General features: G+C 44.6%; 1 protein-coding gene across 2 annotated transcripts in view; it reads left to right on the forward strand.

Annotated features, from left to right (window-relative positions):
- Positions 1 to 16,258, forward strand: part of SERPINI2 (serpin family I member 2) — a 147,960-nt gene that overhangs the window by 115,576 nt on the left and 16,126 nt on the right. For both annotated transcript variants that reach the window (XM_069215422.1, XM_069215423.1), the window contains one exon: positions 12,643 to 12,729. In XM_069215422.1, coding sequence (XP_069071523.1) covers positions 12,643 to 12,729 — 87 coding nt within the window. The remainder of the gene's footprint in view (positions 1 to 12,642; positions 12,730 to 16,258) is intronic.

Genomic DNA, 16,258 nt, shown 5'->3' on the forward strand with positions numbered 1-16,258 from the left:
CTACGGCGCGTGATTACGGACTATCTTAGTCTCAATGATGATGGGAACACACGTTTGGAGACTTTGTGGGAGACCTTGAAGGTAGTAGTGCGAGGGGATGTAATGTCACTATCAGCTAGAGATAATAAAGCAAGGAGAGAACAGAGGGCTGTGCCAGAGCAAAAGGTGGCGGCACTGGAGCACTCCCATAAGTCCACTGATGTGCCTAGAATACGGCAGGAGCTGTAGAAAGCATGGCTGCAGTTGAGACGGCTGGATTGGGACAGGGCGGAATATGCGATAGTGTGGCTTAAGCATAAATATTACATTGGGAGTAATATGTGTGGTAAGCTCCTAGCGCATCGTTTAAGAGCACAGCGCTTGGCGTTGGCGATAAAAACGTTCCGTTCCCCTTCGAGGGGAGAAGCTCGAACAGATGATCAAAGCGCATAGGCGTTCGCTGAGTACTATCGGGAGTTATACGCGGCAGACGATCAGGGTGACGCGAACCCGGACGCATTCCTTGAGGGGACAACAATTACCCCGCTTGGCGAGAGGGAAACGTCTTCCTTGGATCAGCCTATCAGGTTGGAGGAGGTTATCTCGGCAATTTCACGTCTAAAGGTTGGGAAGTCCCCCGGTCCTGATGGCTTTACGGCGCTCTTTTAAAAGACATTCTGCGCGGAGCTAGCACTGCTCCTGGTACGGCTCTTCAACTCTTTTCAGGTGTCTGGAGCCCCCGTGCCCAGTATGTTAGAAGCTACCATTGCGGTTATACATAAGCCTGGGAAGGACCCAGAGGAGTGTTCTGCGTACAAGCCGATCTCGCTTCTGAATATAGACGCCAAGTTATTTACTGGAATACTGGCCCACCACCTTAATCCCTACATGCCGGGTCTTATAGATCTGGATCAGGCGGGCTTCATACCTCGTCGACAGTGCAGTGATAATACGAAGCGGCTTCTCCATTTGATAGATAAAACCAGCAGATCCCGTAGGGAGGCGCTTCTCCTCTCTATTGATGCGGAGAAGGCGTTTGATAGGGTTCATTGGCCTTACCTCTTTCGGGTGTTGGAGCGCTATGGACTAGGTCATGGCTTTAGGACGTGGATTCAATGTATCTATCATTCACCTAGGGCTGTGGTCCAGGTTAATGGTACGTTGTCTTTACCGTTCCCGATTGGATGGGGGACTCGACAGAGGTGCCCGCTCTCTCCTCTCTTGTTCACGCTATATATGGAGCCCTTTGCGCAGCGTTTACGCGACAGCCCCTTGGTTTCTGGCATTAAGTTCGGAGGAGATCATCATCTCATTACTCTGTATGCAGACGATGTGATCCTTACCCTGGCGGAGCCCACTATCTCACTGCCTGCGCTAATGGTGATAATCGGTGAGTTCAGCCAGGTATCTGGGTGAATATGCAGAAATCCCAGGTCCTCAGTTTGTTTGTAACCCCGGAGCACGAGGAGGATTTGAGGGCTCGATACTCCTTTCTTTGGTTGACATCGCGGGTTTCTTATCTGGGTGTTGATCTAGCGCCTTCAGTTGCGAAGATGGTAAGCTTGAATTATGCGACGTTAGTTCGTGAGGTGCAGTGGGATCTGGGGAGCTGGGGGAAACACAAACTTTCCTGGCTGGGTAGGGTCGCGGCAGTGAAGATGACCGTGTTGCCGCGTATACTCTATGTGTTCCAGGCGCTTCCTCTGACTCCTCCATCTCAGACGATAGCGACCCTTCAGTCTGCGGTCCTGAAATTTAGCTGGGATGAGCGTCCGGCGCGGCTTCCGAGAAGGGTTTTGTACCGCTCTAGGGGCGGGGGGGGGGGGGGTTGGCGCAGTTGGATTTTCTTTTAGAGTGGAGTCGTCCACTTACTGAGAAACATTTGTGCTTCATGGATCAGGCGGTGGCGGGGTCTCACATTTGGAAGGAGCCTTGGCCTGACACCGACACAGGGCGGGGGCCTGTACTCCTCCCCGATTATGGGAGCGACGTTAAGTGTATGGGACGCAGTGGCATGTTGGTCTGGGCTTACGTCGTTCCCGTCCCCTAGGACTCCGATAGGCGCGAACCCTGATTTCGGGCCCGGTCTCCGAGTAGAAAGTCTGCGCCATTGGTACGATGGGGGCTGTAAGAGGGTGGGGAGCCTTTTCGATGAGCAGGGGGTGGTCTCCTTCAACCAGATGCGGGAGACATAAGGCTTGACAGAGGCAGATAGGCTGATGTACTATCAGGTGCGGCATTGGGCCCTTCTGCCGGCGAACAGAGCACTGATGGATAGGCTGCTCACACCGTTCGAGAAATGGCTGCTGACGAGGTTAGGATGATAGACGAGCGATTTCAGAACTTTATAGACTCTTGCAGGGGGTGGAGCGCCCGCCTAAGTCTAAAGGGCAGTTGAGATGGGAGGGCGAGCTGGAGAGGGAGATCTCTGAGGAGGAATGGGACAATATATATTACAGAACACATCATATGGCCTATAATGCAGCGGGGACGGAGACAGCATATAAGGTGGCTTCCTATTGGTATTATACCCCAGCAAGGATACATGCATGGGATTCCACCAAGTCCAGCCTTTGTTGGAGAGGGTGTGGTAATACAGGCGCGCTTGTGCATCTGCTTTGGCATTGCCCCAATCTTAAGAGATACTGGGCAAGCATTTTAGACGATATTGACAAAGTGTTTCAGACCGAGATTCCTAGATTTCCATCGTATGTACTGCTAGGTTTACCCACCCCCCTCACCTTTCCCCTTCGCTCGCTGAAGGGGCGACAGATGGCTCTGGCCCTCAATGTGGCATTGCAGTTGATATTAGCACTATGGGGTACGGACAGGGTACCGACGTATGTGTCTTGGCTCCAGAAGCTGTGCTTCATTCTCGCAATGGAGAAGCTTACCGTGGCTTCTCAGCAGAGAGTGGGTGACATAGGTACGTTATGGAAGCCAGTTCTTCAGATCTTGTCGACAGAATTTACTGAGCTGACATGCTCTGCTTATCTGAGGGTCTTGGGGCTGACACAAGCTTTTTAGAGGATGACCGGCCTGGTGGGGTCTGGGGGGATGGGACAATGCAGCAAGTGGGGAGAGAGGGAGAGCACAGGGGCGGGAGAGGGGCACAGCATTATGGGGGGAAGGACGGTTCTTGTATTGTCAGTTATTTATATGTTTTGTTATATTATGTACGCAGCTCTGAGCTCATCAGACTTTTGTGCTTTGGCCACCTCGTTCTTCTAGATGACAGGAGGCGGATGAAAAGAGGAGGTCCCTTCTGGTGATAGAACAGTGCTCCTGTGGATGGCCTTCCTCGTGCCAGACTGGGACTTTAGTAACTTGGTGGTCGAAATGTTGGTGACTATGATACAGTGCTTTGTACGTTTATATGTTAAAACCAATATACGGATTAGATCCATAAAATTAATATGACACTTATTGAAATGGATATGAAACTATATGAGATAAATATAGCATGCTTTGAAATGAATAAAGCACATATCGAAATGAACACAAGCCATGTGTAAATTAAAATGCTCACTGTTTAAATATGGTTTGCCTTGAATCGATGTTGATTTGCTTTAAAATTAACAATACATATTGAAATTAATATTAGATATTCTTAAAGGATATGATATGAACACAAATTAATTAACTAAAATAAATATATGTTTTCGACTATGTGCTACATTTAGTTTTTGCCGGCTTTTGGACTCTGAGTACTTTACCACTGCTGACCAGTGCTAAAGTGCAAGTGCTCTCTGTCTAAATTGACCTGATGATTGGTTTATCCATGATTGGCATAGTTGTTTTACCCATAAGACCCTAGTATAGTGCAACATGTGTGCCCAGGACCTGTAAATCAAATGCTACTATTGGGCCTGCAGGACTGAATGTGCCACCCACATGAGTAGCCCTGTAAACATTTTTCAGACCTGCTAATGCAGTGTCTGTGTATGCAGTTTTAAACTGCCATTTCAACCTGGCAAGTACACCCACTTGCCGGGCCCAAACTTTCCCTTTTACTACATGTAAGGTACCCCTAAGGTAGGCCCAAGGCAGCCCCAAGGTCAGGGTGCAGTGTATTTTAAAGGTAGGACATATGCTGGGGTATTTTACATGTCCTGATAATGAAATACTGCTGTAGGAAAGTACCATCTTCCTTGGCATGTTACCCCCATTTTTACCTGTATGTCAGCATGTTTTTGCCTGTCTCACTGGGATCCTGCTGGTCAGGACCCCAGTGCTCATAGTTTATGGCCTAATGTGTGTGTCTGTGTAGTGCTTGACTGTGTCACTGAGGCTCTGCTAATCAGAACCTCAGTGCTTATGCTCTCTCTGCTTTTAACTTTGTCACTGTAGGGTAGTGACTTCCTTTACCAATTTCAGTTGGCACACTGGACCCCCCCCCTTATAAGTCCCTAGTATATGGTACCTAGGTACCCAGGGCATTGGGGCTCCCGGAGATCCATATGGGCTGCAGCATTTCTTTTGCCACCGGTAGGGAGCTCAGACAAACCCTTGCACACACTATTTCACAGCCATTTGCACTGCACTTAAGTAACTTATAAGTCACCTATATGTCTAACTGTCACTTGCTGAAGGTTAGGTGCAAAGTTACTAAGTGTGAGGGCACCCTTGCACTAGCAAAGGTGCCCCCACATAGTTCGGGGCCATTTTCTCAGACTTTGTGAGTGCGGGGACGCCATTACACGCGTGCACTACATATAGGTCAATACCTATATGTAGCATCACAATGGTAACTCTGAATGAGGCCATTTAACATGTCTAAGATCATGAAATTGTCCCCCCATTCCAAATGTGGTATTGGGGAGCCAATTCCATGCATCCTGGGGGCTCCAGAATGGACCCCCAGTTCTGCCAAACCAGCTATCTGAGGCTTGCACTACAGCTACAGCTGCTGCCACCTCACAGACAGGGTTCTGCCCTCCTTGGGTCTGAGTAGCTCAGTCCCAGGAAGGCAGAACAAAGCATTTCCTCTGAGAGCAGGGTGTTACACCATCTCCCTTCAGAAAAAGATGTTACAGGCTGGGGCGGGGTAGCCTCCCCCAGCCTCTGGAAATGCTTTGAAGGGCACAGATGGTGCCCTCCTTGCATAAGCCAGTCTACACAAGTTCAGGGACCCCTTGTCCCCTGCTCTGGCACAAAACGTGACAAAGGAAAGGGGAGTGACCACTCCCCTGTCCATCACCACCCCAGGGGTGGTGCCCAGAGCTCCTCCAGTGTGTCCCAGACTTCATTTAGTGTCTCTCCTGTGGGTTCTCTTCAGATTCTGCTTGCAAGTTTCCTTCAGGAATCCTCTACAACTACTAATTCATCCTCTGACCTCGGATCAACCGCAGCCTGCTCCAGGAACCGCTGTAACAGCAACAAAGTATCCACAAGGGATACTTTTCTTCTGCAACTTCAGCTCCAGCCAGCAACTGCAACAGTTTCCAAGGTGTGCATGCTCTGGGGACTCCCTGTCTTCATCCTGCACTAGAAGGACCAAAGAAATCTCCCGTGGGGTGACGGAGTCACTCCCCTGCTCATGCAGGCACCTTCCAAGACGACGTCTGGTACCCTTGGACTCCTCTCACAGCGACGAGTGTGCTCCTAAGGTCACATAGGGTGGACCCCATCGACAGAGGCTGTCCTGAGGTCCTGCTGATACAATTTGGAGGAGGTGAGACCTTGCCTTCCCTGAGATCAATGGTACCCTGTGTACTGCATGTTCTTCACCTCCTGAGGCCTCTGTGCACTATTTGCTAAATTCCTTCGTGCACAGACAGCCTGGCCCAGGTCTCCAGCACTCCATCCTGTGACGCTCAACTCACTGAGTTGTGCTGCACTAACTGCGTTTTGCACCTCCTTTGTCCCCATGTCCTCAGACTTCCGTGGGTGCTGCCTGGCATCCTGAGGGCTCTCTAAAGTGCTGAGAAGCCCCCAGGTCCCTCCTGGGTCCAGCCAGCGCCATTGTGATGCAAAATGCATATTTGTTGTAACCAAGGCTTGTTGGTGACTTTCGACACAAAATCACGTCTGCATCCATCTTCACGTCGTGCGACATCCTTTGCATCATGCAGGAACCCACTGGCATCTTCCTATGGTGCATTCCTGCAGTCTTCAACCAACCGGGGACTGTTCTTTTGCACCCCCTTCTGGGTTGACAGGGGCTCCTGTCCTTCCTTGAACTTCTTTTGACTTCTGGACTTGGTCCTAGCCTTTTGCAGGTCTTCAGGTTCAGGAATCCAGCAGTTGTTGTTTGCAGACTTGGTTGGTTACTACAATAATCCATATCATAAAATGTAGTGTGTCCTAAGGAAACCTGCAGTACTTTACTCCTTCTTTTCTGGGCTCTGGGGTGGGGTAATTTACTTACCTTTACTGTATTCTTACTCCCCCAGCAATTCTGCACACACTGCACTTGTCTAGAGGGGAATTCGTGATTCGCATTCCACTTTCTTAGTATATGGTTTGTGTTGCCCCTAGACCTATTTTCTCCCATTGCATTCTATAGCATTTCCTATTATTTTCACTATCCTATGTCTAGTATCTTACCTTATTTTGGTGTCTAGTGTATATACTGTGTATAATACTTACCTCGAGAAGAAGTATTGCCTCTAAGATATTTTTGGTACTGTGTCACCCAAATAAATACCTTTATTTTTGGTAACACTGAGTATTGTCTTTACTTGTGTATAAGTACTGTGTAACTATAAGTGGTATTGCATGAGCTTTGCATGTCTCCTAGTTCAGCCTAAGCTGCTCTGCTATAGCTACCTCTATCAGCCTAAGCTGGTAGAACACTACTAATTCACTAATAAGGGATAACTGACCTGGTATAAGGTGTAAGTACCCAAGATACCCACTACAAACCAGGCCAGCCTCCTACAAAAAAGCTCACAAACCACAGCCCCACACACCTCAGTCACCATACCCCCAGGCACCACCACAACACCCACAGACACACCCACCACATTTGCTGTTGTTTTTTTAATATCTGCATTTGTAGGAAGTGTTGGTCACCCATGACAGGGGTAGATGTTCATTGTATGGATTTGTGGGTGTTGATCCAATTGGGGTGTCATTGCATTGTGTTATGCTTGCTAGGGTAAGTATTTCATCTTGTGTTGGCCAATGTCAGCATGTATGGTGTAGATTTGTCCCCTGATATAGATTGTACTTTTGTCTCATGTGCGGGAGCTAGAGTTTTGTTTGTCCACACATGGAGGGTGTTAAATTGTGGTAGCTTCCTTTGGATTTGACTGACCATGTGTCCACTTTGATGTGAGTACGTTGCAGCTATATCATCTAGATGCCTGGACCATGCTGTTGCATTTGTATGTGCTTTCTTGACTTGCACTTACACATTTGGCAGCTAGGCATATCACTTGGCTCAAATATTGTTTGCCCCCGAGATACATGAAGGTTCAGTTCCTATGCAAATGCTGTTTTAGGGGCATGTGCAAAGTGAAATGTGTCCATGAATGCTCCTGATGTCGCCATCACTATTTGGCAGGTGTGACGGATCGGACCAGGCCGACCTGCACACCATTATGACTTGTGCTGTCTCTCACCTGGCAGCACGGAAGCAACCCTGGGAGAACCCTTTCCCATTGGCTCCCTGCCGAGGCCGCACAAACAGGACGCCGTAAAAGGGGTGGTTCCATCCGTTCAAGGAGAGAGAGTAGGGATCCGGAGGTGGATATCGTGGGAGCCGACAGGAGAACAAAAGGAAGAGCCACGGAGGACGGATGAGAAGGACACGGAAGATGCCAGGAATCCTCTTCAAGAGCGCGGACCGGAGCCGGACTCAAGATCCTTGCGGACACGACGCCGAGAGGAGGACCGCTGGCCCCGGGGAGCACATGAGTGAGCCCGCCACGCTTCAGGAGAAGCGTGGCCAAACCAGGTATGGGATTTCGGGACAGGGAGAAAGGAGTGGGAGGCGGGAGGGGGGAAGGAGAAGGGGGACACCACGGGCACAGCACCAAGAGCACGGAACAAGGGGGGGGTAAGGAATCAGAGAGAAAAGATAGGAGAACCCAATGGAAGGAGGGGGAAAAAGGAGACTATCCTAAGAACAAGAGGAAAGAAGGAAAAAGAAAAGGAACAGACCAAAGAGGAGGAACGAAAAGGACATTAGCGAGACGTGTGCACCAACAATAAAATAGTCAAAGAAAAGGAGAAGAAACATAAGAACAGTACGAGAGAGAGAGGAGGGAAAAGGGAATAAAACCTCACCAGCACCAGGGAAGAGGGGTAAGGCAGGGAAAACAGAGTGGCCGAAGGAAACCCCCCCCAAAAGGTGAAAGCAAGGAGAGTGGAAGAAAAGAAAGATAGAGAGAACCGCGTAGTGAGACAGTAGAGCGGAGGAAAGAAGTAGAGAGGGAATAAAAGGAGGGGTGAAAACCAAACACTTACCGCACCTATTCTTCTTCTGTCCCCACACGCTTACCGCGAGGCCTCTGGAAGAAAAGAAAGAAGAAGACGAGATTAGCGACCAGAAGAAAGAAGACATTCACCAACTCCTACCTACAAACCATCCTATAACAATATTATTTGTACTGCACCAAGACCAATAAAGGCAACTTATCTAACACCAAACAGGCAGTCCAGTGTATTCGATCGGCCAACCTCGTACAGCAGGTATTATTTGCATTGTGAGCTTTGGATATTCGTTTTACAACCTATTGTGCATCCCATTGACCTTCCATTGTGTTGCAATGTGGGTGCTGTGTGGGTCCATCGATGAGCAGCACCTGCAGCAGGACGTTTGTGTGATGGGCTCCATGGCGGCACAGGTCATGTAACACTGCCTGCAGGTGAGTTGCTTCCTTTATGCTTTCCATTTCCACCTGCTGGGATGTGGTAGTTGGACTGCCACGGTCACTCTAGCGGTAGGCAACATCATAATGTTTCCATCCGAAACACCGGCTCCGTCGCCCCTTCTGGCCTGCCTCACCACCGCGGTGGTCTGCGCTGCCTGGTGGTGCTGGCGGGACTGCGGCAGTCTTTCCCTATGGAACTGCCAGCATCGTAATACTGTGGTCTGACTGGCAAGTAGATGGCGGTCACACCACCGCCGTAGTGGTGCACAAACCGCCAATCTCGTAATTCGACCCTTTGAGAATATGTAACATTAATTTCAATATGTAGTATTAATTTAAAGCAAATCCACATAAGTTCAGAGCAAGCCATATTCATTTAAACAGCAGTCATATTCATTTAAACATGGCTTGTGTTCATTTCAATATTTGTCTAATTCATTTCAAAGCATGTTACATTTATCTCACAGTTTCATTTTCATTTCAGAAAATGTGATATTTATGTTACAGAATGTCATATAACTTTTGATGTGGGCCATATTAATTTCATCAGGTGTCATATTAATTTCAAAGTCGTTCATATTCATCTTAACATGTGTGATATTCCTTTCTATGAATGTCATTCATTTCAATGGATGTCATATTCACCTTAACACCATAATAATTTTAACAAGGGTCATATCCATTTCAACATAGGTCATATTAATTTCAATATATGCAGTATTTATTTTGCTGTGTATCATATCAATTTCAAAGCACAACATATTCATTTTGACAAGTTTCATTTTAATTTCAGCATTGGTCATATTCAGTTTAAGACATGTTGTCAGAGTCACCAGATCCTCAGGGTCTGCGCATGTTCCCAACAGGTCCACCACTGAACAGCTCCAAGACTCTGATGGATAAATCACCGAGGCTAAGAGAGTTCAAGAGGGGAAGAGGGGATTAGGAAGGGAAACAGCTGGGAAGGAGACCTGTAGTAAGAAAAAGGTTAGAACACACAATATGAAAATTATATCTCCTGAAATCAATACTAGACTATGATTCTAAGCATAGTCATTCTGAAAACATGAACAATCTAAGAATTAAGTTTAAAATGACTAAATTTGAAGATGGCCAAATACCTGTAAGGGAATCAAGATGGATTAAATGAAAACTTTCTTATTCAAGTACTTTCCTTTACATGAGAATCAGAAAAACATTCTGAATAAATTTTAAACCAGTCATATAAATCCTTTTTTGAGAATGTATACTAGGACCATACAATATTGCATCTAGAAACTCTGATCTTCTGTGTACTCTTAAAATGTTTCAACACAAATTGCGCATATTGTAGATTTATATGTATATATAAAGTAAACACCATTAAAGGATTGTGCACCATGAATAACACAATATGGATTCAGGAAAAACAAATCACATAACTTGTCAACTTGAATATTACATGTTAAATATCTTAGAATAGTGGCATACAATAAACAACATGAATTCAACTCAAGGAGAGAATCGTGCGTCTTGACGATTCGAGTGTCACCATGTAAAAAGCCAAGAAATGGTATTACGCAATGAATATCAAAGTCAAATCATCATTAAACGAATCGTGCGTCTTGCCGATTCGTAAACCACGATGTAAATGGCAAGAAATAACAGCTCACAATGAATAACAAGATCAAAATACAATGAAACGAATCGCGCGTCTTTTGCCGATTCTTAAGCCACCATGTAAATGTCAAGAAATGGTAGCGCGCAATGTACAACAAAGTTAAAACACCATAAAACTAATTGTGCGTCTTGCCGATTCTTAAGCCACCATGTAAATGTCAAGAAATGGTAGCGCGCAATGAATAACAAAGTTAAAACACCCTAAAACGAATCACACGTCTTGCCGATTCTTAAGCCACCATGCAACTGTCAAGAAATGGTAGGATGCAATGAATAACAAGATTAAATTATAATGAAACTAATCGCGCGTCTTGCCGATTCGCAAGCCACCCTGCAAATGTCACAAACACTCAAGCGCATATTTCACATGCGCAAAGTACTCTGTCAAATCATAAAAGAATTAGGCCCAAGAACATGAGAGTTCTCGATAACGGCGTCGGGAGGCCAGCCCACCCACTGTCTTACCGCTCAACCACCGTCTTCCCGCCCAGAACAAGGATCTCCAAATGAAGAATGAAAGTCAGATGTCTGGAAGATCAAATAGGCCACCGGGACAGGAGTTCAGGAAGTAGCTGCTGCTCTACACCAGGACCTCTGAACAGCGGGCACCCGGAGCCGGGCTGGCCCCCTCCCACAGAGTCTCGGCCCAGCCCACAACCACACCCAGGCACGCTGCAGGGAAAGTCTCCAGAAGGCACCGGAAAGGGACCACACCCCAACACACTCTGAAAGCCTGCAGCAACACATCGCAAATGAACAGCACCTGCAAGCACACTAAAAATAAGTCACCAGGATTGAACTCCGCAATGCAAAAGGCCAAACAACAACATACCAGCACAATGCATAAATTACGTTGTTTTGAGAGTGCTGGATTTTTGCATTCTAGTCGCCAATAGAGAGCACACTGCCCTGGTGTTGACAAATGTTGAATTAATTTCAGTGGAGCTCATATTTGTTTCAATGCATGTCATATTCATCTTAGCATGTGTCATATTTTTTTCAATGGATGCTTCATTCATATTAACACATCTTAATTTTAACATGAATCATATCCATTGCAACATATATTGTAATCTTGTCAATGTATATCATATCACTTTCAATGCAAGCCATACTCATTGTGATAAATGGCATGATCTTTTTAACGTTACTTGTATTAATTTTAAAACATGTCAAATTCATTTCAATGAAGGTCATATTCATTTCAAAGTAGGTCATATTCATTTTAACATTTGTTATATTCTTTTCAATCAATGTTAAGTTTATTTCAATGGATGTCATATTCATATGAACACTTGTCATATTATTTTAAGATGCAATTTATCAATTTTAACATATATCATATTAATTTGAATATGTATCATATTAGTTTGAATACGTGTCGTACTAATTTCAATGCGTGCCGTATTTATTTTAACAAATCTCATGTGAATTTCAGCTGTGGTCATACTCATTTGAAGACATGTCAGCTTCAATTCAATGGGGTTGCATTAATTTTAACACAAGCCATATGAATTTTCAATCATCTCCTGTTCATTTCTGTGTGTCTCATACTCATTGCCATCTCAGTAATATTAATTTCAAAACAATTCAGATTCATTGCAACATGTTTAATGTTCATTTCAATGTACATTGTATTAGTTTCAATGTGCATTGTTTTCTTTTCAGAATATAATATATTCATTTCAATACTTTATATTATTCTCAATCTGCTATATTAATTTCAATGTATGTCATATTTCTCTTGGCATAAGTCAATCATTTCAAGAAATGCCCCATTCTTTTTGGTGAATATTGTATTCGTTTCAGTGATTGCTTTATTGTTTACAGTGAGGGCCATATTAATTTCAGTATGATTTATATATATTTCAGTATATTTCTTATTCAATTCGGTGTGTGTGTTATTCATATTAATCACTAAGTAGCATATTCATTCTGCTGGGTTTCATATTTGTTTTGGTTCAATTCAGATTCACTCTGCCAGGTATCATAATTATTTTGACACATAGTACATTCATTCTGGTGTGTGTCATATTAATTTTGCAGCACGCTATGCATTTCAGGAGGTGCCCAATATGGGGAACTGTAATTTTGACATGAATGGCTTCCCATACACGTCCAGAAATGATTTTGAAATTATATAGATTAATCATCTACACGTTGTGTTTTACTTTCTCCTCAGAACCTGCGGACATATATGTTTCTAATGTCGTCCAGAAAGTCTCCATTGAGATAAACGAAGATGGGAGCGAAGCAGCCGCATCAACAGGTGGAAGTTTTTTTTCAATAAAATTTGTTATCAAGTCGCCTTAAGATCGAATTGTACTTGCTAAGAAACAGGGTCACTGTGTCCATTGTGTAATCGCCGCTGCCATTTTGCAGCGGATTGTTTTAAGTGTGACTGGTCTTGTGGGTCTCAAGAGCCTGCTTTAGGAAGGTCTCTACCTCGGAATGTATCTGAACTTGGATTAAGGGTCTGTAGAGCACGGCGCCTAATCAATGGGTTTGTCACAGTAATTCTGTGGTTATCAGTGCAATGTTACTATCCTCGAATACTCATGTCATTAGGATCACAACCTTAAACCATGAAAAGGCCAAGAATATTGTCCATGTTTAATGTCCGAAGCATGACTTAAGGGTATTTCGAAGGGACCTAAGTGCATCATTTTTTATTTTCAAACTGAGATTTGGGCCTATATTTATACTTTTTGACGCAAAACTGCAAAAATAAGTATAGTGCTGGCTTGCGTCATTCCAAAGCGCCAGCTGGGTGACAGATTTATGGCATCCCGCAAGCCGGTGCAAAGGGTGGGCTAACGACGTCTGGGAAAATGATGTTAGCCAGGTGGTGGCGTTCATGGGGCTTGGGGTGGGCACCTATGGGCTCTTTCTATTGTGTTTGCCCATGGAAATGGGTCCACAGGTCCCCTAACGCCTGCCCTGACCCAGGCGTTAAATAATGGTGCTAAGCAGGCTTAGCGCCATTATTTAGGTCAGCCTCCCTCCCGGGCACCATTTTTGCACCGGTGGATAAATAAGGCTCTAGGACCTTGGAGTCATTTTTTGCACGGGAACACCTACCTTGCCTCTCATTGACATAAGGTGGTTTTCACGCATCCCAAAAATGACTTTAAGTCCAATATTTTGCTGCTAGACGGGTTTAGCGTCAAAAAATAAACATGGAGTTCAATTTGCGCTAAAGTAGCGTTAAAAAATTATGCTAATTTAGCACAAAGCAAGTATAAATATGGGCCTTAGTTCCTGCTGTTTATGTGTTTAACGACTGCTAGGAAACAAATGGACAGAAGACTGCAGTTATTTCAATATGTAGGGCCTGATTTGGAACTTGGCAGACGGATTACTCCATCACAACGGTAACGGATGTCCAGTCTGTCAAAATCAAAATCCCATTGAATATAATGGGCTTTAAATTTCGGAGGGCGGGCTATCAGTCACAGTTGTGATGGAGATACCAGTTACCAAGTTGTAAATTAGGTCCTTAGTCTATTGACAGTGTCAATGGACATAAAGTGACTCCGCATTATGGCAATGTAGCCTTGCTACCCTACAGGTACAGGATTAGATGAGGATGTATGGAGGCACAGGCTGGAGAGACCATTGACATAAAGGTAGAGTATTAGGTCCTGGAAGTGAATGGAAAACCTGGAAGTCCAGGATGTTGAAAGTCAGACTAGTAGATCCAGGCTGGTAGGTCTAAACTGTGGAAAGCTGGGCCAATACATCCAGAAAGGGAAGGGTGGCAGGTAAATTCAGGCTATGTATGGACTGAAGGGTTAGTCCAGGATATGGAACGCCAGATACATTTCAAGAAGGGAGCTCAGGCTGATTTATCAGGTTTGTACAACCTTGTGTGCAGGGTCCAGTACTATGTTCTTTTCCATCTTTCACCACCCTCACCAATGACCACATATATTAAGGTATGAGGGGCAGCGGCAGAAGCGAGGTAAAGGGAAGGAGATGAGAGGGATGACATAGACACAGGACTCCATGCTCTGTCTTGTTACATCTACGGTAAAGGAGGTCTGTAGGTTATAGTGTATCTCTAAAAGATAAAGATGCCTTAAGTAACTTGTCATTGGATTACTAAAGGTAAATATGATTGTGCATAGCTATACCTTAGCAATGTCACTGTATAACCAACTGCCTGAGCTTCTATAAGTAACTGGGAATTCCTGAAGCTAAACATAAATAAGTAGAATAATCTTGAAAAATACATATGTACTCATATCTCTCCCTATATTTAAAATAACAGAGGAACTCTCAGCAGAGCACAGAACCCCAGTCTTAAGAATGCGGAAAATTGCAACCCAAACACTAGTTTTAAAAATAGATGTACAAGGAATGGTTCATAGTTTGTTTTCAATCAAACACTACTTCAGGATACATCTCTGTAAATGTCCAAAGTTCAGTGTTTCAGAAAGCAACTTGAAATTGATGTAGCGAGGTCCCAGTCACATTAACATTGTAGCATGGTTGCCTAGCAAGGACACCCTGCACCCCAAGGAAAGGTATAAAATAAGATCTATGATGGTTGCCAACTGCCTAAACACACAAAACTTTGTAGCCTTCTGCGAATCCTAGTTCACTGCCAGTGTTGTCCTGCACAGTGCAGTATTCGTGTTTGTGCTGCATGATTCCAGTCATTATCAACCATCTGCCATGAGTACCAGCCTCATGAGAGGTCAGATGGCCTCAAGGTACTGTTTCGTCACACTCAAAACATCCTTAAGGAGAAGCAGCATCTCCAGTCCACTTCCTGACAGATATGTCACCATAGAATGGGAGGAGCAGGAGGGTGTAAGATGACCTCTAGGTGCAGGAACAAAGACCTGTAAGGTACAGGGATGTGAATCAAAGTTGTGAAAACTGCTATGTAGGGGAAAATGCAGATAGGGCAAATGATGTTGAGGTATTTTCAGCCCAGGTGAGTGCAATTAAAAGAGGAGAGTGAATGATTTGTTGATTGATGGATTAGTTTGCTTTTTACTTTTTTTGTTTTTGGCTGGAGGTAATCAGGTTCAGCATCGTTTGTCAGTGCAGATTTCTCATATTAACATCCCCTATTTTAAACACTACTGCAAGGCGTAAGTAGGGCAACGTTATTATATTGACATTTGCCTTTCATCAAACAGACGGCACCAACTTGGGATGTTTATACATTTCTGTAAAAAATATTTACCTACTTTTAAAAATAATTATGCATGTTTGTAGAATATAAAAAAACTTTAAACTACACTACACAGTGTTTTAGTAGACTATACAGATTGGGAGAACGTAATTCCAATGGTGCAGGGACACACACACACACAAACTCACTCACACACACACACACACACACACACACTAATCCCAGCTCTGCAGTATCAACAGATGCACACCTCCAGAGTTTGTTACAATGCAATCAATACAACGTTGTCAATCTTATATAAAAACTGTTCCTTTAGTAACTGTTTTACAACCTCTTTCAGTATGAAATTTGAAGAAAGTGGTAATTTGTGTTTTTTTGTCAAAGGATTCTTTATTTTTCTATCGCCAGATTTGTCCACTTAAAGTGCAGAGTTTTTAAGATTGTCAAACTTAAAAGACAAAAACAGTAATTCTACCTTGTATAGAGGTTGTGGATCCCGAGGAGGAATGGGTGGTGTTTGGTCCCTGTCCGAGATCTCTGCAGCTGGCTTTATACCAACCTCAAGGGGTGGAAACCTGACCTCCCTCCACAAGTTGAAATGTGCCCTTCCTCCCTTACATGGCCACCAGGCTGAAGCCAATGTGATCAT

This window comes from Pleurodeles waltl, chromosome 11 (genome assembly GCF_031143425.1).
Source record: "Pleurodeles waltl isolate 20211129_DDA chromosome 11, aPleWal1.hap1.20221129, whole genome shotgun sequence".
Classification (NCBI taxonomy): Eukaryota; Metazoa; Chordata; class Amphibia; order Caudata; family Salamandridae; genus Pleurodeles; species Pleurodeles waltl.